Raw genomic sequence first — 26,451 nt, forward strand, 5'->3', positions numbered from 1 at the left:
GAACTTCAGGAAGCAAAGGGTTTAGTGAGCTGATGTGTTCAGACACTTAGCGCGGGCGAGGAGACCAGACTGGCAGGTCGGCAGGTAGGCAGGTAGGCAGGCAGGAAAACTGAGCGGAGGAGCGCTGGAGGTATTCTGAAGGGTGAGCCAAAACTAACGAGCGTTAGCAAAAAGCAAAAACACAGGAACATCGGTGTACGTCTTAATCACGAGAAAGCTACAAATACGTGGCACATAATATCACCGTAAGGGACGGAATAATCTGGCGCCGAGGTTGTGGAGAGACCGGGTAGATATAGTCGGAGGGTGATGAGATGATGAGAAGCAGGTGCGCCACTCTGCTGCTGCTGCCGCTGCAACGCCCACAGGACACACACACAGGGAAGGAGCAGGTGAGGGAGAAAAGGAGGGGGGAAAAGCAGACAGGGGAAAGACAAGTAAAACAACAAAACCACCAGACTGCCACAGCCGAACCGTGACAGTGTGTATATATAAATATATATATATGTATGTATGTATACATAGTTTTTTTTTCAAAATCACTTTAGAAATACAACTTCGACTTATTACTCCCTCTTCTGTCGTTTTTTGGTCTGCTACTCCTTCTGCATCTTTTGGGCCACAGAAACCATTCAACTATCAAAACGTTCAGCTCGTTAAGGAGATGACTGCTATGGCTTTGGTATTTCTGCCTTTTATAATTTCTAAAAATTTTAAGCTTTTTCTGCAAAATTTTGCCCATTCATTCTTATGGAGAAATCTTCATATCCTCTTCAAACCAATGCTACTTTGTAAATCTTGTGAATCTTTTGCTTCTTGATAGATCGAGCTGCAGACACCATTCCAACTTGAAAGCAGTTACAAGAGTTTAAACAATTTTTCTTGTATTCAGGTTTTTAAATTATGACAGTGTTAGTTGAATGTTTTTAGCTCTTCCTCTGCTTTTGTAATGGGTGTGTATTGCAGTCTTTAAGGTGAGTAAGAACACCAATGATGCTCTACACACTGCACTCTTCTGCTCTTCTGCTTTTTTCAGTTTTATTTATTTTTGTATTTTTTTTGCTATATTCTACAATTTTCACCTCTCATACACAAATAAAACAGAAAAATGTAGGAAATCTTGTCTTCTTGTCTGATTTCAGCAATAGGACCTCCACTTTTGGCTGTGGACGCTTAAAAGCGACAAGCACCCCAGCAATTCCCTCATAAGCCCCAATTTTAAAATTTTAGCCTAAATGTCAGCAGACAGAACCCGTTTTGTAAGTCACTGTCATTTGCTCATTTTAGACACTACAACAATAAAATAGACTGAAATGTGTCCTCTTGCTCATTTTGTTGATAGATATATGCAATAGCAGTAAAAAATATTAGCTTTTTTTAAGTAAACTTTTTTAAGCTCTCTCCCCATTTCTCTCTCAATGATACAGCAATTTCAAGCCTTAGACTGATCCCCCAATCAGAGTGTTCCTCTGTTCTGATTGGTGGACTGATGTTACATTCTTTCTGTTGGGTTTAACTGTTAATAAATTCAAACCTTGATCTGCTTCAGGTTTAAGCTCTCTCTCTCTACGACTACTACTGGTGCTACTAGAACTACTACTACTAGTACTACTACTACTACTACTACTTCTACTACTACCACTACTAGTGCTTGTACTAGTACTATGACTACTTCTACTACTACTTGTACTACCAAGACTACTACTACTACTATTACCACTACTTCAACTACTACTACTGCTACTGCAGAAACTGAGTGAAACTAAGTGGGTCCAATGAGACGGATAGTGGTATCCAAGCTTAGTTAGTAAACTTACTAGTACTATTGCTGCTAATACTCCTACTACAAATACTTAGACAGATATTACTGTTACACCTTTTACTACTACTACTACTACTACCAATACTACTCAGCTACAATGACTAGCACTACTTTTACTGTTACAGCTTATGCTACTACAACTATTGCTACAAATATTATTCCTTCTTTTACTGCTGCTACCACTGCTACTACTAGTGATACAACAACCACTACTTCATGTACTACGACTACTTCAGCAATAGGACTTAAAGTTTTAGATTTTTTGGCCTTTAAGCAAAGAGAAGCCTTCTTCCTTCATCCTGTTAGGCCTTTTCAAATATTATTATATCAGCTTTTTTCCTTCATTGCAATATTGAGCCTTCTCAGGTATCTCATTTGAACTTCCAGCTTACAGTTACCTCCCAGCTTTTATAGCAATGTTTTTTCAACTCTTACCTTCTTAAGCTAGGGCAGTTTGACATGAGGGTTTTTCAGCAGTGTAGTGCAATGCCTTAAAGTTTTATGACATTTCAGGCAATTATTTTTCACATTTCTGCCTTTTCAGCTTTGTGTTAGGTGAGACTTTTGATAGAAATTCGCCAAACTGTTTCATGAAAATTTCAAAACAATTCAAAAATGTTTCCCATAAGAATGAAACCTACCCCCTTTGGGGCCTTGTTGGCTCGCCATATATTAACATAGAAAAGTAATTCAAAGTTTCAATGGGACTCAAGACTTGGCACATCGCTGACCTATATGGTCATTTTGATAACTTGAATGGTTTACATTTCGTGAAATTTCAGGTCCGTTTCAGATTTCATAATGGGTGTGTATTGCGGGAGCTAGAGTGGATGAGATCATTGCTATAGTGGAGAATGCGGCAACAAATTCTAGAACTTTTCCCTTCATGTTGATTAAGATGCCACAATTTGTACTCCACACACATAATTTATACATCAATAATTTGGGAAATTTTGTGCTGGATGCAGGCATGTAATTATGGAAGCAAACAGACTCAACTTTTGGCTGTGCAGGCTTTCAAGTGACAAACACCAACTCCCCCATAAGGTCCAGTGTTAATTTAGACCCAAAATTTCTGGTCGAAAGCAGACAGTCCTGATTTTCTAAATCTGAATCCTCATTTTGACACTACAAAAATAAAATATACATCCATGCGTTCAGTAACTCCTACTTTCTCTCACCATGTAAAAATGTTGGCAATAGCAATTATAAGCCTCGCGTTTGGAAGATTTTCCCCATAAGACATTTTCCATTACAAATAATTGGAAATCAACACACATCAGCAAAGACAGACACAACATCACTGTTGTGATATCACTGCCTTGCTGCTACATGCAGTAGATGGGGGGTGATAAATTACCTGATGTGACAATGGAGGGTGTAACCACTATCATCCATATCTCAATAGCTTAACAAGGGTTATCATGTGCTGTTGTGGTGAGAATGATTGTATGGTTGGCGGTGGTCTTGTACAGTGTGTGTGTATTTGTGCATGTTTTGTGATCTGTGAGTGTGCATACACTGTTAGTTTTAGCACATGCTCGAGTATGTGTGAAATGTTGTGTGTTTGCATGTGTGTGCGCACTCCAGCTGACAATACAGAAGACCAAACCAATAATGCCAGTGTGTGTGTGTGTGTGTGTGTGGAGCTGAGTGGGCCTGTAGCCCTTCTAACAAGCCATTACAATCCTACTGATTCCTCATTAAAGCCCCCAGCTAAAAATACAGCCTGTTGTCACTAAGGGAGAAACGACGGTATTCATGTCATTCACCTGAGGACCGAAGAGCAAGGTGCACACCTACACAGCTAAAAATATAAAAATACATACATCTGGCTCTAAACTGTGCGTACATACCTGTAGGCACACACCACATACATGATGCATGTGCACACACGTAAGGGCACACAGTCCAGCCTTTGTATGATGTGTGTCTGGGCGTATGTATCCATCCTTTTTTTCCCCCACTCTCACACCCCCATCACCCCTTTTTAATTAAAGCATGCAGTAACTGTGAAATTAACTCTCTCCTACACTAGGCCTGACAGCTCTGAGTGGGAGGAGGGAGAATCAGACGCCTTTGTCTCTACACGTAATTAGAGAGATGGAGAGAAAGAGAGGGGGAGAGGGAGAAAGAAAACAGACCAGCCAGTCCACCACAATAAGAAACCAGCAGCAAGATGGAAAAGATAAAAGAAAGACAGGCTGGAGAGAGATGAGGGAGGGGGATGAGGAGGGGAGGAGGTTGATAAAGTGGAGGGAGGAAGATAAAGTAAGATGGAGAGGGGGATCAAGGGAAGGAGAGATTTTAGGGGTGGAAAGGGAATAAAATGAAGAGATGGGGAAAGAAAGAAAGAAAGAAAGAAAGAAAGAAAGAAAGCAAGGAAGAAAGAAAAAGGTGTTGTAGTCAATACCACCTGTAAAAAAAAAACAGCTCATCCTCTCATGCTTGGGGATAATTTGACAAACTGCCGCCGCACTGCCTTGTTCTGCATTGAGAGCGAGAACCACAGGAGAGAAGACCACAGAGCAAGAGAGGAAAAGAGAGGAAGAAGGGAGAGGTAGCGAGAGTAGCAGCAGGGTTGATAGATGGTACAATTTGGAAAAGTAGAGAGGCAGGGAGTCTTATGAGTTTAAGAATTGATGAAGACAAAATGGGCCTGGGTAGCAGGGGTAATAACTTGTGGGGTTTCATGCTGCTCCTTATGGGCTGTGTCCCGGCTCAGCCCGCCTCTGATGGACGGTTTCCCAACCTCTATATTCGGCTGCACCTCCCCTCTGAAGCTGAAATGAGAAAAGGGAGGAGCACTGCGCTAGTTAAAAGGGAGAAATGAATGGCTGGGTGTGGGTGTGGTGGAAATCAGCTGGAGCATTGTGAACAGCCTCCATCACTGATTTTTATTCATGATTTGGGCTTTAACTTGAATGCTGTTACTTCTGAACTTCCTCTGAGGTGGTGTCATCTTACTTCAGACACTACCTGTTAAGAACTAGCCTCTATTTTGGGTCTCTGCTCAAAAATTATATGCCCGTAATAAACAGTGTATCTCTGCAACTACAAGGTCTATTTGAATAATCAAGGTATCGTAATAAAGGGAACACTTGACATATTTGCTCACAAGTATAAGTTTACATGTAAATAACAGGTTAAAAAAATGTACAAAAACATGGTTTTCACAAGGTTCAGGGATGCAGCAGGGCTTTAAAATTAACTGGGTGGTTATGATGGTTATTGTATTTATTGTTCATTTATTTGTATTTTTTGCAGATATGAATGTAAGTATATATATATGTGTAAATATGTAGATATGTATGGTGAGTGGTAAGTAGGTCCTAGAAAATACATACTGAAATTACTTTAACACATATAATAAGTATTACATGTTCATAGAAGACAAAATAAATCAATATATAAGTTATAATATATAAAATAAATGGTCGATTAAATTATATTTTGCAGGACATAATTGGTTATAAATTATATATATTTGTATGTTATATATATACTGTATATGTATTGATAAATTATGATTTAATTATTAGTTTAAGATTAATGGAGTGGGGGTGGGATTAGAAAATATCCACGCTTCTTCCCACCCCTTTTTGAACATTTAATTAGAATGGACTGTTTTCTTATGCACTATTCGGTCGCACTTTATTTTACAGTACATTAATAAGATGTAACAGGCCGTACTTTGTATCAAGTTAGACAAAAACAATACGCTAGTAAGACGTAACAAGCCGTACTTTGCATCAAATTAGACAAAAACAATACACTAATAAGACGTAACAAGCCGTACTTTGTATCAAATTAGACAAAAACAATACACTAATAAGGTGTAAAAAGCTGTACTTTGTATCAAATTAGACAACTAGAAATAATGTAATGTTAATTAGACAGTAAACAAGAAAAGCTATACTGTAATGAGACACCATATAGCCTACCCAAATTATGCTGTAATCAGAAACCGCATATAAAGTCTTATTACTTAAAATATAGGCTACTATACTTAGACACTATTATACCAAATTATACGGTCATTGCAAACCAAATCGGAGATCCTAATACACTATTAGACACCATTTTATAAGATCTTAGTCTAATTAGAAATCACACACAATGCCATATCAGATCCAAAATATGCTAGTTAGACGCTATTCTACCCTCACTACCAAATTATGCATTTAATGCTACCAACATCGGCCTACAGCTTAATTAGACGTATGTACTGCCATATTATATCGGACAACATGCACTTGTTTCTAAGAACGTGTTGTTTTCATTTAGTTTACTGATATTGTTTGAAGCCGGGTTATTATTTCATTAATTACCTGTATATTAGACGCTAAATGTGGGACTTTTATTTTGAAAGCGTCTCGCTGTGAACCGAAAACATCCAGTGTTCTTGTGGATAGTGTGTGTCTGCGTGTTGGAACAAGTGTGCCTGCACGGTGTTTGCTGAAAGTGATGAAAACAATCATTTTGTTTACTTAGCACCTAGCTGATGAAGGGCACAAGGTTTGTTGTCATATCGTTTCATGATATGTTCAATGTTTAGTTCAGATCGCGGTAACTTTATGGTTTGTACAGTTTGATATAGCTTGTTTGAGCTACCGGGAATGCTAATTGGCATTAGCTCAGCTATCCTGTTGGGTCAGAAGAACAGAGATGAGGCTGGTCGTTTCATTTCTATGTTTATTAATATAAAGAAATGCATTTTGTGTGGTTTGTATTACAGCTCTCTAATAGAGGTTGTCATTTAAGTTAAAGCAGATTAAAATGTGATTTTTCCGTGAATGGAACAGTGATTGAAGCAGCTAAATACAAAAATACATAATTTTATTTGGAGTGAATTTATGATGCAAAAAGGACATGAAGGAAGATAATTTCCTTTATTTTTTTTAATACTTTTTTCATAGCACTTACTGTGTGTTCAAGTGTACAAGGTTCCTGCAATAAACACATTGGACCATCAGTTAGAGAGTCTGACCATCATTCAGCTGGGGATGCTACACTGGTTAGCTGTTCAGTGAACGTCACTGAGCAGTTCAGTTATTTGACTGTTCCTAAATTTAGGAGATAACGTTTTTCTGGAAGCTTCGATTGCTCAGCAAACCTCCAGAGAAGGACTTCCAGAGAGCGACCATCAGCTCCTCACAAGCAGCGTGTGTTTGAGCTGGAGCTCGGCTACAAACAGCTGTGGAGGCACCTGTGTGAAGAGAGGGCCACAGTGACGTATGGTGAGCCGCACAGCGCCATTTAGCCCTGTGCTGGCAGGGCTCTGGAGCACTGGAGGCCGCCCACAAGGGTCAGAAAAGCGACCCTCTACGAAAGTCTAATAAGTGTCTAACAGTGGGAAGGAACACTTCATTTTACAGTGCTGTTCTGTTGTAATGTGCCACAAATGATCCTTTAAGTAAGTCTAATAAGACTGTAATAAGTGACTAACAGTGGGAAGGAACACTTCATTTTACAGTGCTGTTCTGTTGTAATGTGCCACAAATTATCCTTAAAGGAAGTCTAATAAGGGTCTAACAGTGAGAAGGACCACTTTATTTTACAGTGCGGTTCTGTTGTAATGTGCCACAAATTATCCTCTAAGTAAGTCTAATAAGACTGTAATAAGGGACTAACAGTGAGAAATAAAGATGCAATGTCCTGGCAGCTTCAAAAGCTGGTCTAATGTTACTGGGGTTGGATAGTGACATGGCTTTAAATGGTCTGATGTCTTAACTATGGGAGTAGAGCGTCTGATCTATAAATGACTGTAAGAAAGTGAAACTATGTTAACTAAAGCTCAAATAAATGTATTTTCCTCTGAACTCTGTGTGTTTTGTCCGAATAGCCTATTATAAAGGCCATGCCTATTATAAAGGCCAACAAGTGCGACTTGTTACATCTTATTAGCGTATTGTTTTTGTCTAATTTGATACAAACTACGGCTTGTTACCTCTTATTAGCATATTGTTTTTGTCTAACTTGATACAAAGTACGGCTTGTTACGTCTTGTTAGCGTATTGTTTTTGTCTAACTTGATGCAAAGTACGGCTTGTTATGTCTTATTGGCTATTGTTTTTGTCTAATTTGATACAAAGTACGGCTTGTTACGTCTTATTGGCTATTGTTTTTTGTCTAACTTGATACAAAGTACGGCTTGTTACGTCTTATTAGTGTATCGTTTTTGTCTAATTTGATACAAAGTACGGCTTGTTACGTCTTATTAGCGTATCGTTTTTGTCTAATTTGATACAAAGTACGGCTTGTTACGTCTTATTAGCGTATCGTTTTTGTCTAACTTGATACAAAGTACGGCTTGTTACGTCTTATTAGCGTATTGTTTTTGTCCAACTTGATACAAAGTACGGCCTGTTACGTTTTATTAATGTACTGTAAAATAGTGCGACCCACTATTCTTTTGTTGGTTTGTTTGTTTATGGTCTTTAAAAAATGTTTGTTTGTTGGAAATAAAGATTTTAACCAATCAATCAATCAATCAATCAATAAATCAATGTGAAATTTAGAAACAGCAGAGCTTCATTTTGTATTATTTTTCAGTAACAGTATTTATAAGAGGTAGGAAGGCCCAATCCATATCAATTTATAACATTATTCTGATTGAATACTGCGCTGCTATGGGCAACACAGTATTTAGGTAACATCAAAGCCTCACTCTCACCTGAACCTGGCTGTTCTGCTGATAAAAAATATCATACATCCATCTGTGGAAAAACTGGCAAGACATTTCTTCTGGGTCATATATGAAATTGAAAAGGGGCTGTAGCAGAGCCAATGTATTTGTGGCCTCCAGATTCATTCTGCATCCTAAACAGAAGAATACACAGAAACAACTAATGAGATGTAATGTAATTAGTTCTTGTCAACTTGAGTGTGTGTGTGTATGTGTGTGTGTGTCTTCCCCCTTTTACAAGGTTACTCTCCTACCATATACATATCTGTTTGCATATGGGTGACTGTGCAGTGTGTATGTTTGCTACTGATTCTGTGCCTGTGGTCATCTATGCATATGTGTGTATGCGTGCTCCCTCAACTAGTAATGTATGCATGGATTTGACTGTGCGCAGGCGTGTGTATGTGTGTGTGTGCCCCCACTGCACTGGCATGTGTGGTGTGAGAAAAGTCAACATCATCTTTAAAGTCTGTTTGAGGCTTCTCTGTGCCCTCTCTCTCTTTCTCTGATCTATGGACTTCTCCTGTATATTATCTAGCAAGGCGTGTGAGTAAATGCCAGGCTCACATTCCCTATGCCCTTTAACAAACCCCTGTTGGGGCTGTGGTGTAGAGGCCTGCGACACATATAGGTGATTTTTCAACTCTACTCATTTTTTTTTTCAACAATAAAATTAACAAAAGTATTTAAAAACAATACATCGGCCTCATTCTTTACACCTCTTACCATGCATGATTTGTATAAAATGTTCATATGAAATAAACATGAATGGCACATAAATGTCACATTTATTAAAATCAGGTCTAAATCGTTTATAGTTTCTGTTGTAATAAGGAGCAATGATGCCATGAATAACTCAAACAAATAAGTTATAACATTTGATATAAAGTTTGATTCAAAAAACATTTTAACACTGTTCTTCTTTTTTATTGTGATATAACAACATTGATAAAACACCCTTATATCTAATCCACTAACATTAGTCAAGGTTAAAGCACTAATACTACTTGGATAGGTTCAGGAAAACATTGTGGTTTAACTGCATTACTTATGTAAGTTTAGTTACAAATGTACCAACATTACGTACATAACTTAAATTACATTACGTACTTAACATAGCTTGATGATGTCAGTAAGTTAAAATAACTGTTGACTTTTAGTTACACACTGGACACAAACAGCACTTTCCTGAATTAAAGTCCTGTGCTTCTTCACCTCAACTATCCACCCGACCTCCCTATATGCCTCTCCATAACAACAAATGCCAATATGGGTCATAATAAGCTGTATTCAAAGTCAACCTATATAGTAATTTTTCTGATGAGGACGGGCTGAACATTGTAATGGAAATGACGACACCAGCAGTAAAAGAAATAAAACCAAGCGCATAAAAGAAAGCTGATTCCACCAAGCCCGACAGAATAAATGTTGGCAATGTACGTTTCTGCAAACCACCAAAATGTTAAAACTTTTTTAATGTTACTTTTCGTATTTTGTTGTGTATATGTATGTGTATGTGTTGACAACACTGCGCTTGGTCTGGTTAGGTTAAGGCATAAAAAACACTTTGAAAGGGTTAGGAAAAGAACATATTTTGGCTTACCTGCTTCTGTTGTCACAAATACAGCTTGAAAATGTGTGCCAACATTGCATTAAAAATATCCAGTGGTTTGACATTTGACACATTTTGAAATGCCATCTCAAACGGTGATTGCTTGCCTGGCAGCCATTTTGCTTAGGTGTTAGATCACCACCATCCCCTTTGCCTCACAACATGAGAGTCAGCTTATACAGGTAATGCAAACTTGATGTGACTTTGCAGAAATATTGATATGTTACATATCATTTGTACAAATTTTATATACTTGTGGTTTACAGCAACATAACATATAAATATGTATTTGTTTTTTTGACAGGGACAGGGGCAGTGCACAGCTTCTTAGCTGTACCAGAGTTAGCTAAAAGCTATTGTACATCTGTAGTCCTAGGGCAGGAGACAGAGACATCGTCTCCAACATTTGATTTTTCATTTGATTAGACTACTGATTCTGTTCATTAGTGTTTGTGTTTCATTTTGATTAGGCCTTCATTTAAAAGTTGAATCGGAAGTGTTTTGTTTTGGTTAGTTTTTATGACAGCTAACAAATGGAGCATACCGTTAGTTTAGGCAGAACACTGACGTTGCACTTGCATTTGTTGACTGGCCTCCACTGTTTTGATTCATGCTTTACAATCGCTGAGTCATTCAACAGGGTAATGCCTATCAGCTGACTGTTGTTGTGTACAGCGCAGCCATTATAACATTACACTTTCCACTATTGTCCTCTCAAGTCAATGCTGTTTTCTGTCCCAGCTCCTTCCACAACCCCAACCTCCGTCCTTATATGCTAAGCTTTTGGTATTGTCTTTATTAATATTCATTGTTAATGTATGTGTTTGTTAGGGTAATTAGTTCTCCCAGAAGAATTATTGTATTATTGATAGCAGCAGGTGACCAAATGAAATACACCATTACCTTGAATAAAATGACAGATTCCACTGGGTTTGAACATAGTTGGAAACATTTGGGATAATGTAAGCAATGTAAAACTTAACAAAATATATGGCAAAGGTTTAATGTGGAAATATTATACATTACAGTATATCTTGAATTACACCCAAGTCGGTGATATCATACTACAGTAGTGCTATTGTAGCAGTGTCTAGGGGTGTCACGATTCTCCAAATCCTCGATTCGATTCAATTTTGGATTCTAAGGTCACGGTTCGATTCGATTCTCGATTTTTACATTTATTTTTTTTAAAGCACAGGTTGCTATGCCATTTTTAGACTAGACTTTTATGCAATATAATATCTGACCTTTGTTAGCAATGTACCAAACTACATTGTCAAATTTAAAACATTTATTAACAACATAATGTAACAATAACTTATATCTACAGTCAATTGGAAACTTAAACAAAATAACCTGCCATCTAGTTTCATAGTCTTCTCTGAACAATTAAGTGTCTTAACAAACTTTCCGAACAGTTGGACATATACAAGGTGCGTAAGGTGTGAGTGGGCGAGCGAGAGTGAGGGAGCGTGCGTACATGCGGACAGTGAATGAATGGGAGAGGAAGGAGAAGCGAAAGGAGCAGCAGTAGTAGCTACAGCAATAAAGTGTACAATATAGGCTGCAGTTTGGCTGTGAATAAAGGCGACGGCTCCTCAAGATACAACAAAGCTCCCTGGTATTTTTTCCCAACCAGCTTAACACGTGAAAGGGGGTTCACCCCGAAGGTAAAAAGAAACTTCGGCCCTGGAGGAAATCATCTCCCCTGTGCTTCCCGACCACGGTCCGGGAGCCGAACAGGAATGGTGTAACACCATGCTATCGTTTGACTGGCTGTAGCTAATAGCTGCTGGCTTAGCTAGTAGCTAAGTTAGAGGAGGTTGACTCGCAGCACTTCAACACGTGTGTGTTTTTTCCCCCTTGGCAAGCCGACTGGACGTGACATAGGGGTATGGCAGCATTGACGATTGTATTTTTTAATTTGAAGTTCGAGATTGTGAATTTAAAATTTGTGGATTTAAAATCGAAATTGTGACACCCTTAGTAGTGTAAGTGCTTTAAAAAAAAAAAAAAAAGTTACATTTGGTTTAATCTGTGGTTGAGATTTTAAGAAGTAACTTGGAAGATAAGAGATTTCTTCTGGGTGTAATAATAAAGCATGGAAGCACTTTAGTGTGTCATATGCCAACACAGTCCTCTTCTCTCTTCTTGTCTCTTTGTTATGTACTGCCTCACAAAGTACATATGACGTGAAAAAAATCATCAGAATGTGTGTGTGTGTGTGTGTGTGTGTGAGGACACACCTGTTTAACATTCTTGTCAAGACTTGTCTCTTTGTGCTGCGGTGCTGGCCTTGCTCGGGCTTCTATTCATGCGACTACCACTGTATTGTATCAATCCCACCATTCTGCTGTGCTAGTGGCTTCAAAGCTGTGGACTCCCCACTCAACCATTGTCACTATCAACTTAAAGCTATTGCGGTGTCTGTTCAGTTCTGCATAGCATTATCTGCACAGCAATACAGGCAGGGTGTCATACATGTGGAGGGGTGCAGAGAGGAGGCAACTTTTACAATTAATTTTTTTTTATGTCTCATTCACTCCGTCTTTCACACACAGACACTTTTCCACAGGTTCCCAGTGTCCTTCAGACAGCATCAGTGGAGGCTGCTCCCCTCCCCTGGGCCCGGCACATAGAAAGGCAGAGAAAGAAACAGAGCTCCATGAAATGACTGTGTAACAGTCTCCACTGCTGGGCCATAGGCAGACTCTTAGCTCAATCATACAGCACCAAAGTCACTGACGATCCACATCAACTGACTAGACTCCTGTACACATTGCCCACTTCTTAAATCTGTCACTTTTCTTTCAGTGCAGTTTAGATTTTTAATGGACAAGCTGATCAAAAGGAAAAAGATCAAAATGTTAATGAAAAGGATAATTCTGGTTTAGTACAACATGGAGCTGTTTATTTTAGGTTTGGCCTTTATCTTTATTGTTTATGATAACATTGTGCTAACTACAGAAATTGCTAAGACATGAGAAGACCGTGACAAATGCAACAGGAAACACAAGCACTTAGGCAGGTTAGTCATTATCTACTATGATCAGAATTGTATATTGTCAATAAATGCTTATCTTTTGGGCAGTGATGGAAATATTTCCATCTTTAACTTGAAGCTATAGTTGGTAATCCTGTTCAGAAACACTTTTTGTTATACTGGGTGAAATGGTCCTTCCATACTGAGAGTAGTCAATACATAGGGCTGGATCTACTAAAGGTTTGCGTGTATTAAAATGTGTGCAAACTCCTTGCACACGGAAAAAAAATGTACAAACTGATTTACTAACAGTACGCAAAAAGGGTTGCATCTGTCAAAGGTGCAAAATAGCGCGTCTGCATCCAGTTATGAATATACAACATGGGGCGTTTACACGCAATTGTGCGTGTTGTGGGTGGAGAAAATGTAAATATATTAATTTAGCACACGCAAAGTGATTTATCAAACCTGAAAGCAATTTTGTCAATAGAAACTGCGTCTATATTTAACACATCTCAAAGGGAGGTGCAAACGGTTTGTATGCGTAATTGCGCACACATGGCTGCGGTTATTGTTGCAAGAAGGAGATGCCGAAACGCATTTTTCACCCTCGTGTGAACATTTTTGGGATGAATGAGGAAACTACCAGCCTTGCCACTTTGGAGCTGTTGGAGGAACTCAGAGCGGATTTGGAGCCAGCTACGAGAAGGAGTCACGCAATACCTGCAATAACAAAACTTCTTGCAAGTTTTATTATAGTTCTATTATTATAGTTATATTATTATACGCCAATTTTCCTTTTGTTCTTCTTGTGATGTCTTGGTATCTCCTTTTCACTTCATCCACTGTTCGCCTGTTTTTTCCAACAGCATTAACTTTTTCATCGATTTTCTCCCACATGGCGTTCCTTTGCGCGACCGTCAGATTCCTTTGCTGCAGCTCATTGACATGTTTATTCGCTTCCTCTACCAATACTTCTAACTCCAAAGGGTCGAATTTCACTTTGCGCTTTCGCTCTCTCAAACTCGCCATGCTGAAAACCATGAAACACGCTAAACCCTCATTTAAATAGGCGTGTCTCCAACACGTTTGCACCTGTTGTCATTGTAGTGTAATATAACCATATAACCATATATAAGTAGTTAGTGGATAGTGACAACTGGGAATATAAAACTGAGATGTTAAAGAAACTAATCAAAATGGGAAGGAATCGTAAATGAATGGTTAAGACATATACTACTCAGCACTAGTTGATTAAACATGCACCTATTGATTGAATTGATGATTAAACTACTGTATTGTGTTAACTTGGAATAAAATGTAACCACACATGTAAGAATGAAATTATGTAACACACTGTAATATTTTTAAAGTGCAGAACTGAGAAGGAGGAAAAGCTAATGGTGTATTCTGAAGAGAGGGCCTGGGTTTTTTAAAACCGAAGAAAGGGCCTAGGTTTTTTTACAAAACCAAGTAATGGTATCAGGCACGTCCGCAGCACGGCCAGGTGCAGTGGAAAAGTTTGGGACTTTCCATGGAAAAAACCCAGTGTCAGCAGAAACGTGCAAGAGTAGGGATTGGTTGAGGCCAAAAGGCCCAGCCCCCTCTTTAGTGAATAAAAGGAATATGTTTTGCATTGGGAAGTTGGGTCTTATCAGATGAACTTTTGTCTGTATGATCTCATGCTTAATTGTCGACAATTAAACATTATTTGCACTCAGCTTTTGAGGACTCCTGGAGATTATTTCGTTTTATTGGCATCTTTTTGAAACTCTGAAAAACCGTTTTGAACAAACAAAGAAGAAGAAGTCGACACGACATTTTGGCACCCCTAGATGGGACGAGATCGAGCCACCAAGAGGGGTCCGCCAGAGGGAGGGGATCAACCTGCATTTCAGCACCACGGCCTTCAAAGTTTAAAAGGTAAGCAGAGCCTTTAATATCTGCAAATTTGAATTGGTGACTGAATGCAGGTGTGATTTCCACCCAAAGGTAAAACCCCATAAAGGCTCACTCGTCCGAAACCTAATCCGATATTAAATTAACAAACTATAAACACATCTCCATGAGGAGAAAAAGCTGGGTGCACTCAGTGTTGTGTTTGTCTTGTATGTTACTGTGTCTATGTTTCAGTTTAAAGGCAGAAGGATAACCTTGAGTGTAGAGGAAGTGTATCTCAAGATTAAATCGGAAGTTATTGTATTGTGCACTCTGTGTGGTGTTGTCTTGTATGTCACTGTGTTCATGTTTGTAACTGAATATTACCAAATGGTGCGGAATAAGAATGAATGACGCAGAATATTGGGACAGGGTAACACTGAATGTGTGTATTGCATGCTGGCTTATTGCTACAGTGGTGTTCGCGGGGGGATTGTTTTGGCTAGCAGTAAGAGCAGGTCAAATACTTCATTAAAAGCCAGAAGCAAAACAGAGCAGAGCAACCTGTTGCATTGAAGTACAGTGAAATAGACTGTGTAAAAATCCCTGATGTAATGAAAGTGTTGTCATAATTGTGTAGTTCATGATAGTTTGATGTTAAAGTATCACCAAAAATCAGCGTGAAAAAGTTGAAGCTAGTTGTTTTGATTCTTAGAAAAAAGAGTTTTCAAGATTAGGACCAATAAAAAGGTTGTGCATAATAAGGAACCAAGAGGGTATATTTATCGTGATATATCAGTACAAACAAGGCACAGTTGTTATATGTTGTATGATGTTTGTAAAGTTGTAAAATAAGGAAAAAGAGATAAAAGCAGTACGGTCGCCCTCGACTTCAGGGTTTAAAGAGGCCAAATGATGCGTGGGGTCTGCACGCACAATTGGCGGTAATGTGTCACAAGAGTGTGACTTAAAAGAGAATAAGAGAAATAGAGTAAGCACTGTAGTTGCAGCCTGTACCTCCAGTCAGTGGCAAGAAGCCAGCGGGGAGATAGGTCTGTAAAGGCAGAAGGCTTAATGAGCGCCAGGGAAGAGCGCTGTCATATGAATATGATTTAATGTGCACAAACGTCGCTAAGGCATAGTGACGGAGTAGAGAGTAACTGCATGCAAAAGGGAGACTGGCCAGGAGTGAGGGGAGTGAAGAGCTCTAAGATAAGATAAAAAACCTACAACCACGAAAGGTCAAGTTGTAGAGACAGGGCAAATTGAATATCCCTGTAAAAAACTAAATCAAAAACATAGTTTGCTATTTGCAAATAGGATAAAATCAAAAGAATTAAAAGTCCTAGGCACTTTGGCATCACTAGCGTGTTTGTTGTGCGTTTGAAGTATAACTATGCTGTGTAATTGAGGCTTAAAGTATAACTATGCTGTATGATTAAGGCTTAAAGTATTAAATGTGCTGTGTTAAATGTTGGAATATTAGACTAATGTTATAAAAATAATTGTAGTTTGATGCAATAAAGTGTAAAAAGAATATAATAGAACAATAATAAGCTAATAATCATAAACTAAATAGAATAAAAATATATTATATTATTATAATAGTACAATAAGTTGATAATAAAATAAGTGGATGATAAAAATATTATATACTATATATATTATATAAGACACATGGAGGAGACAGCAGTGAATATGAGATTATAACTGATAATTATTATACTGCAGAAGGAGACAGGGAAACAGGAGTCAGAACTCATTTTTGGCTTGAACAGACATATATTGATGAGGAGGGAATAGAACATTGGCAAACTGAACAAGAAATTAGCCAAAAGTTGTGGCATTTGACTAAAGTTGTCAATTTAGCATTAACTGAAAAAGAGTTTCCTGTAGTAGCGTGGAGAGAGGTGTTAAGGGGATTGTGAACCCCTCGAATATTATCATCAATATTGGAGCATCTTTGCAAAAATCCATTACCTAAAACAATTATTCCATTAAATCCCATTCTAGGGATCCCTGAAGGGGTTAACTCTTGCAAGGAGAAATAGAGGGGCGGTAGATCTGCGGCTGGACAGTGCTGTTATCTTCCGAGAAGGTAGAGTGAGAAACAGGCAAATTTCATAGCATTATTAAAGAAGTCACAGAAGACAGTTGGATGAAGATTTAAAGTAGAATCCAACTTAGAAGAAACAAACACAAATAAATAAAACTAAAAAGGAAAAAAAAAAGACTTAAACCACGTGAAACAGTTAGTAAGACAGTGGTGTGGATAAGAACAAAAGAGGAAAAAAGATATCAAGAGAGGTCTAGAGTAAAGGGAGAAGCAGATCAGGGATATACGGGGGCTAAAATGATAAAGAGGGAAGGGGTGTTAACTCCGCTGGTATTGGTAGTAAGAATGCAGCCAGATTACGAAAAGCAGAATAGACTCTGCATAAAAAAGGCATAAACGGACATCAGGAAACTTACAGTGGCCGCTGGAAGGAACATTTGAAGCAGCTTGTTGTAACGAGGGAGTGTTGCGAACATCAAACACTACAATGCAGAGGACACAAGCAGCATAAGAGAGGGCACACGAGCCAGGGAGAGCGAGGTGCTGAGATCATTTAGACAGGCTGCACAGATATGTGTTGAATATCAGACAAATGCCAGCACTACAGAGCAATGAGACTCAAGAGGCCAGCGATAGCCCACAGGCCACACCTACTGCCCCACAGTGGCCAGCTCCACCCAATATGCACCAAATACAACTGGAAGGTGCAGTACCACTGAAGCTCCAACAGGACAATTTCTGGTCAGAGGAGCCCAGGGCACCATGGAGGGAGAAATGGTGGGAAAAATAAAAATAAATTGGAATTCAAAAACAAAAGTAACAGAAGATAACAGCGAACAAGAATCGATCAGCCTGAGAGAGGAAGATGATGTCAGCATATCCACTGGCAGCATAGTATCAGGAAAAAGCGGAGCCAGCACGAGAGGGCGCCAGAGCAGGAAGAACACATGCAACTCTGGAACCCGAACAGCAAGAGAAAAATATGAGAAGCAGGTCAAAGAAGAACACTTACCTGATGGAGACATATGCTACAGAGGGCAAACGTTACAGAGAGGAGGTCCATATCGTAGAGGACGGGGCTATGCCCTAAACCAATATGGACGGTCAAGACCCCAAAGTCACCTGAATATGAACCAGAAAGACGATCAGGTCTGCTGGGGATGTAACAAAAAGGGACACTACCGAAGAGACTGTCCAACAAAACCATGCCAAGGACCAGCAAGAGAGTGGCAATAGGGATGCCCAGAGAAGCCTAAAGGGGAGCTTATGACACCAATGGTCTCTATGCAGCCACAAGATGAGCCAACAATACAGGTAATAATACAAAATCAAAAACACATATTTATGGTGGACACAGGGGCCACCTATTCCTGTATTGGAAACGCCAGCTCTAGACTCCCCCTATCAGGATCATCGATAAAAACTATAGGCTTCTCTGGGAAAACACAGGTAATACCCCTAACACAGCCCGTCTCAATGCTGATCGCTGGAAAAGCCATAACAGCGCCCCTGTTGTACTCAGAAAACACGCCCATCAACCTACTAGGAAGAGACATTTTATGCCCATTAAAGGCTAACATAATATGCACACAGGAAGGACTGAGTGTGGATTTCTCCAACGACCCCATCCACAGACTGATGACAGTGCAAGTAATAAAAGAACCTGTCACCGAAGTTAAACCCGCTGTTTACTGGATCCACTGGCCCTCAGCATCAGAGTTGAAACAGAAATGGGAGGCCTGGAAAGACTGGATGGTGAAACAAATGGGAACTGCATATGAACCAGAGTTACCACCACACTGCACCATGATGTATGATGAAGACCAGTCACATACAGACTATAAGGAGTGTTGGGAAGAACTGATCAACAAGAAACCATTCTATGTGGTCAGCTCGAACGTGTACGTAGGACCACATGGAGCAGCAGCCGCAGTAACGCTCACGACTGAATTACAATCATGGTTCCAGGTCCCAGATTCCGTCCCACATGTCACACTCATGATAGCGGACGGTCATGAGTCACACAACCTCGGGCCCATGATGAAGTCAGCATTACAGGAGCAACAGTGGCTGCCAACAAAAAACAAAAACATTCACATTGCTGCTAATAAACAATATATGAGGATGTCATTGAGGGCAAGTGATGAAGGGACAGCAGAAAGGGTATTAGTAAGTAGCAGGTCACACACACGAATGATGACAACCATAGAACAAGAGGTTTTGCTAAAACAAATATCACAGGTATTATGGTTACAACATAAAACAGATGTAGGTTTGGTGAGATCAGCACAACCCATTCAGATCAAACTAAAAAGTGGAATAGTGTTGCCATATCAGAGACAATAGGTAACACTTTACAATAAGGTACACAAAATTACAGTAGTTAATGAGGAACTAATGAAGGACTAATGAGGAACTAATGAGTAGTTACTGAGGAACTGAGGGACACAAACTTAGAGTAGTTACTGAGGAACTAAGGTACACAAAATTACAGTAGTTACTGAGGAACTAATAATTAACTAACTATTAGTTATTGGTGAGTTCTTCAGTAACTCCTGATCAAAAATCAGAGTAGTAGTTAGTAAGGGACTAATGAGTAGTTACTGAGGAACTGAGGTACACCCAATTAAAGTAGTTACTGAGGAACTAATGATTAACTAACTATTAGTTAATGGTCAGTTCTTCAGGAACTCCTGACCAAATTGTAGAGGAGTAGTTACTGAGGAACTAATGATGAACTATTAATGGTCAGTTCTTCATTAACTCATGATCAAATTTAATAGATAATTAATAGATAGTAATCACATCTTGATGATGAGTGAAATAGTTAATTCATCAGTATAGAATCATTACTCAATAACCTGTCCATTAACCTTTTTATTTTCCAAAGAAAAGTGACGCCTAATGAGAGGTCATTTCATCATCTTTACAATTAGTTCTTTTAAGAAAAAAACACAGACAGCAGGATTCTTGAGATGTTCAGACCACATACACATTGATATGACCATCCATGTTATTCTGTAGGCTATATTAATCAAAACATTGTTCACAGTATAGTTGTTTGAGGTGCACACAATTACCTTCTGAGTAGCTATGAAATAAATTTGGAATGAATGAGGAACTCACTATTAGTTAATGTTCAGTTCTTCAGTAACTCCTAATCAAATTACTGAGGAACTAACTATTACTTAATCATTAGTTACACTTTTTGTGTACCTTAGAGTAAAGTGAGATATAAAAATGAGTAGGTAATGAGTACTGAATTATTACTTAATCATTAGTTACCCTTTTTGTGTATCTTACATAAAGTGAGACATCAAAATGAGTAGGTAATGTGTACTGAATCATTACTTAATCATTAGTTACCCTTTTTGTGTACCTTAGAGTAAAGTGAGATATAAAAATGAGTAGGTAATGAGTACTGAATTATTACTTAATCATTAGTTACCCTTTTTGTGTACCTTAGAGTAAAGTGAGATATAAAAATGAGTAGGTAATGAGTACTGAATCATTACTTAATCATTAGTTACCCTTTTTGTGTACCTTAGAGTAAAGTGAGACATCAAAATGAGTAGGTAATGAGTACTGAATTATTACTTAATCATTAGTTACCCTTTTTGTGTACCTTAGAGTAAAGTGAGATATAAAAATGAGTAGGTAATGAGTACTGAATTATTACTTAATCATTAGTTACCCTTTTTGTGTACCTTAGAGTAAAGTGAGACATCAAAATGAGTAGGTAATGAGTACTTAATTATTACTTAATCATTAGTTACCCTTTTTGTGTACCTTACATAAAGTGAGACAAAGCATTGTTATTGTTATCATTATCATTACCTGACCATTAATTACCATTTTGTGTACAATACATAGTTATGACTACACACAGTCAAACTACAAACTTTATTGTTAACAATATGTCCAAACAAAACAAGTTCAAAAAAGTACAACAGAAAATCAATGTTAATCAGAACTAAAAATCAATATTTTTACTTTGTAAACATTTCAATAATTTAACTTTGTAAACAAAAATCAATAATTTTACTTTGTAAACATTTAAAGTTAGCAAATCAGCCCACAGGTAAGTGGTAATGAATGAATAATCGAGCCTCAAGCTTTCGGAAATATTAATGAAGCTGATGGACGACGGCACAAAGTTAGTCCTGGATGTGAGTGACTTGTATCAGACGGCCCAAAAAGTAGACAAATGTGTTGGATGTGTAGTGTGTGTGTGTTTGTGTGTATCAAAGGCTATTTGTAGTTTTTGTCATTGATGCTTCTAAACATTTCCTTTTGTTGTTTTGTCTGGATTAGGAGTGTCCAACATGAGGGCCAAAACTGGCCTGCAGCATGATGCCAAGTGTGAAAATCACATAGAAGACAGAAGAGGTACAATATTGTTGAAACTGATCATTGATTTCTCAAAAAACTTCAGGTTAGCTGTAACTGTAAACATCTTAAAGGGATAGTTAAACATTTGAGCAAATTGACCCATTGCCATAACCCCTGTAGTCATGGCAGTAGATTTGTTACCTTTAATTGTTGGTGCAAGGTATGTTTAGAACGGCGGAGCGCAGCCGCAAGCTGCTCAGAGCTACACTACGGAGGCTCATGGGATTTCTTGGTTTCCCTCATCAAACTCATCAAATACACAATCCAACAACTCCACAACGCTCTGGTGGACAAGTTGTGACCTGCACTTTCACCACGCTATGAGACTAATAACAGAACGTTACCAGACAGAGTTGTTGAGAGGGGAATTCATGGTCACAACTTGTCCACCAGAGCGTTTTGGAGTTGTTGGATTGTGTATTTGATGAGTTTGATGAGGGAAACCAAGAAATCCCATTAGCCTCTGTAGCATAGCTCTGAGTAGCTCATGGCTCTGCTCCGCCGTTCTAAAAATAGCTTGCACCGACAATTAAAGGTAACGAACCTACTGCTATGACTATAGGGATTATGGCAATGGGCCAATTTGCCAAAATGTTGGACTATCAGAATTATTTGCTTCTCGAGTGAATTTCAAGCAACTTCCCTGATTTTTTTTTTTCCTCTATGAGGTTTTCCAGTGAAACACTTATTATTTTTTCTCTGCACCGGGCAGAGAAGGCGCTTAACGTTTCCTTTTTTCCAAGGGCAGACCGCATCTCCTGATATGTGTCACGAGCTGCTGCATGCAGCTCTGAAATCGCTGCCATGTCAGCTATTGTTTTGCGGTCAACCCCCAGCTTCTGGTATGCTGCTGTTTTGGATCTTCCCGCTCTAACAGCCTGCAGCACTTTGTTATACCGGTCCATGGCCTGCTCAGGGGTTAAGACTGAAACAACAAATTTTAGAGATATGATGTTAAACATGTGAATTATGCTTATAAAGATTGTGACTGTGCAATAGACATTGGTTCAAACCCATGACCCTCTTGCTGTAAGGTGACAGTGCTAACCATTCCACCACCGTGCCACCAAGGATTTTACAAAATAAATAAAATATTGGGAAACGCACCCCTGAATTGTGTAGAAGACTTGAAGTCAGACCTTCAAATTACAGTAATATACTTAACCTGAGTGAGAGGAGGTGGGGGCATATGTGTACAGCAGCGGTGTGTGTGAGATAGGGCTGTCTTTTTTATTACCTGACTATGTTCAAATGCAATTGAAATTGCTCATTGATTGTGCATGTGAGCTGCTATTTGATTTTACTTTAGCTGTTTCCCTACACATACAGTACGCAGTGTAGTGTAATATAACCATATAACCATATATAAGTAGTTAGTGGATAGTGACAACTGGTAATATAAAACTGAGATGTTAAAGAAACTAATCAAAATGGGAAGGAATCGTAAATTAATGGTTAAGACATACTACTCAGCACTAGTTGATTAAACATGCACCTATTGATTGAATTGATGATTAAACTACTGTATTGTGTTAACTTGGAATAAAATATAACCACATATGTAAGAATGAAATTAAAGTGTTACATAAAGTGCAGAACTGAGAAGGAGTCGAAGCTAATGGTGTATTCTGAAGAGTGCCTGAGGTTTTTTTTAAAAACCAAGATGAGCTCATGATATCAGGCACGTCCGCAGTACGGCCAGGTGCATCGGAAAAGTTTGGGACTTTCTGTGGAAAAAACCCAGCGTCAGCAGAAACGTGCAAGAGTTGGGATTGGTTGAGGCCAAAAGGCCGTGCCCCGTTTCTTGGGTTTAAGACACGACAACAGGGGCGTTAGATCAGATCACTTGTTCATGGACATTGTCTATGTATGATCTCAGCTCTTACTGCCGGCAATAAAAGCTTAACTGCACTCTACTTTGAGGACTCCTGGTGATTTTTTCGGAAACCTTCTGATCCACCGTCTCATCCAAGACTCAAGAAAAGTCGTTATTCGACAGCAGCTCAGAGTGGGATTCAGACGCGATTCATCATTCTCACTGTTGCCCTTATTATTATTATAATTATTATTATTATTATTATTATTATTAAAATTATTAAGAAGTTGCATGATCAAATTTTTTTTTATCACACAATGTTTTGTTTTGACCCTCAATGACCACACTGTACACATAAAGTACCTGTTCATCATTAATCCCAGCATCCATTTGACAGTAATGGCTGCAGAAGCCAGGGTGCAGACACTCTGAATACATGCCTCGGATGTTACCTTGCTGGCCATTTCCTACATAACCTGTATAAGAAAATAACTGTCAACAACTGAAGCTTATTCTTCTTTTGTAATAAAATACTCTTCCTCAGATACAACTGTACACCAACCTGAACATTCTTTGTACTGTCTCTGGCATGAGCAGCAGATTGAAATTTTGTACATGTCACCCATTTCCCTCTGGTAGGACATGGAACGTTTGTCCCATTTGCTGTCCACACCTGCATTTAAAAATGCATAATGACTAACAAGGCTTTAGTTCCGTTTTGTGTAAAATTAGCAGAATTTTTGAATGTTAAGTAGAAAGCCAACATTTTTTCTCACTTTTGATCCACAAAATGTGAGCCTTCCGCCTGAAAGCATTGCTGCTCACTATGTCTCTGAACTGCCTGCACACTAGTGACAGTGTCAGATAAGCTGTGTCTCCTGTGTGAAGAACCACCTCCAATAAGATCAATTCCTGTATCTCTGGTGGTAGCTGTGGACATACAGTATAAAGCAACAGCCAAATATTAACCAACAGTATTTACTTATGTTATATATTTAGTGCTTGACCCTGTTACGTAACCAAACAATCCAGAGATTGCTGTAGAAGGTTACCTCTAAAATCCCAGAAGTTGTGTTTTTCTTTATTTTTTTTCTTGTGGAATTCTTCTGCGTACACCCAGCTAATGAAAAACAAACCAACAAGGTAACTGTCATAATCTGCTCCTTAGTACCTTTCTAAAGCAACACAGTCCACAGTCCAGAGACCCATCAGCCTCAAGCTGTCCAATAGATGCCCTCAGACTTTTTCACTGTTCACCATTCCTCTACCTGAAACTCTGCCTCTACCTGACTGGTGGAGAGCTTCCGGTCGCGTTGGATTTTGTCAAGTACGATTGCAGGCTGTAGGTGGAGTCATAGGAGTTGGATTTTGTCCTAAATTACCCATTTACTGTCCTACTATCAGAATACAGTGACAGTTCCAGCAAATATGACTGAATAATTGTTACCAACTGAAGCTTTAAGTGTACCTCCATTATTCTAAGGCTGATTCAATAATTTAAAAAAAAATCTTTCTTATATGTACCTCTCTTTGCTCTCTTGCTCTTCTTCTTCTTCTTTGCAGTCTTCCCTTTCTTCTTCCTGTCTTTTTTGTTCTTCTTCCTCCTCTTCCTGTCAGGCTCACTTGAGGAGGAGGAGGAGGAGGAGGAGGAGGAAGAGGAAGAACTGTCAGACAGTTCTTCCTCGCGTGGAACTGCCGTGCTTGGGGTGGGCCCTTTTTTTTTTGCAATTTCCAAAGCTGAAAGAAACAAACAAGGCAATGTTCATGTCATTACTATGATTACAGGATGCATTGTGTTGTGCGACAATCCCTTTATTCTATGGAAATCATCAAAGATGGCCAAACATTTCCTACAGTAACCAACACAGAAGTTGAATATCTTTTCTCCAAGACAGGTAAGATGCATTAATAATTACTTTTTTTTTCTTCTTACACAAGTAACAGTAAGGTTCATTTCTTACATGTACAGTACAGTATATTAACTTACCGTCGGACAGCTGCTCTCTTAGGTAGTCTCTTTCCTCCTGAAGACTTTTTATTTTCTCCCTCGCAGCATCCAATTTAATTTTAAGTGCATTGTTTTCGAATCTGGTCCTCTTCAGTGAAGACACGAAAGTCGGAGCTGCATTTGAATGACAAGTCATCAAAACTTTTAGCATTCAACTTATTGTAGTTATTGTACAAATACATTTCAAAAATAATAGTGTTTCTATGTCTTGATGTTTTGTTTTGAACTCTTTGGGAGGCAATGGCACTACTGTGTGAGAAGCAAACAGGACAATGAGTCAACAGAAGACATACATCTAAGTTAGAGGAGGAGCTGAGTCAACTGGTTAAGTGCTGAATAATTATAAGGATAGGGTAGGACCCTGACAGTCTGCAAGGTGCAAAAACTAGAAATACCAGCTGCCAATTGTATGCGTCCGCGATGTGTGCCTTACGATCACTTTGTGTTGCGGTTCTTTGAACAAAGTGACTAAGCTCATCCAAGAGCAAGTGCATTTGAAATATCCCTTCTCTGATTTTATTCTATTGAACATTTGTTTGAAACTGTGTCATAATAAACCATTTCTTCAGTTATGTCTTAAAATGTGTTGTTAGGTCAGGTCACCTTGACCTTGGCTTTGCCAAAAAAAAAGGAAAAACAAAAAACCTTAGTCTTTCATTCTTGACTCGAAAATGACATATTTGAAGAAATCCCTTCGAGGGATTACTGAGACATTTGGACACATGTAAGGACTGAAAATCTGATAACATACTGTAATATATCTGGACACAGCTAATTCATCCTGAGGCATACAAACGAGCAGGTTATTATACAGAGTAATATTACTTTAAAGAAGACCTGCCTTTTACATTTTTACACTAAGCTTACTCTGAAAAATTCAGGGTGTGAGGCTCTTTCCAAGTAGTATGTTGGAATCAGGGAAACATAGACATCAACAACAAGAAAAGAAAAAAAAATCCACCTTTACTAGATCCAGGTCCTGTTGCGTCACAATCTGAGTCCTCAATGTGGTGCACAGCTTTAAGAAGGGAAAGGAGTTCATGGTTTTATTGGAGATAACACAACATGATATCTACAGTGCAACCTGTTAATCGAAACATTACATTAATGGCATGCACATGGTTACAAAGCTGTAACAATTTCAAAAGTGTCTAGCATGTCAAAATACACAACAGTTATCTCATCTCATGCTCTCC

At 38.7% G+C, this 26,451-nt stretch overlaps 1 protein-coding gene across 1 annotated transcript in view; it reads right to left on the minus strand.

Moving 5' to 3' along the window:
- Positions 1-4,286: 4,286 nt before the first annotated feature.
- Positions 4,287-26,451, minus strand: part of LOC311273650 (uncharacterized protein) — a 30,948-nt gene continuing 8,783 nt past the window's right edge. Inside the window, exons 3-7 of the mRNA XM_084380787.1 lie at positions 26,217-26,273; positions 25,235-25,369; positions 24,772-24,984; positions 8,499-8,644; positions 4,287-4,605 (exon numbers count right to left, since the gene is read on the minus strand). Of these exons, the coding sequence (XP_084236913.1) occupies positions 4,525-4,605; positions 8,499-8,644; positions 24,772-24,984; positions 25,235-25,369; positions 26,217-26,273 (632 nt within the window). The 3' untranslated portion in view covers positions 4,287-4,524. The remainder of the gene's footprint in view (positions 4,606-8,498; positions 8,645-24,771; positions 24,985-25,234; positions 25,370-26,216; positions 26,274-26,451) is intronic.

The sequence above is a fragment of the Pagrus pagrus genome (assembly GCF_965226575.1).
Source record: "Pagrus pagrus genome assembly, chromosome: 18".
Classification (NCBI taxonomy): domain Eukaryota; kingdom Metazoa; phylum Chordata; class Actinopteri; order Spariformes; family Sparidae; genus Pagrus; species Pagrus pagrus.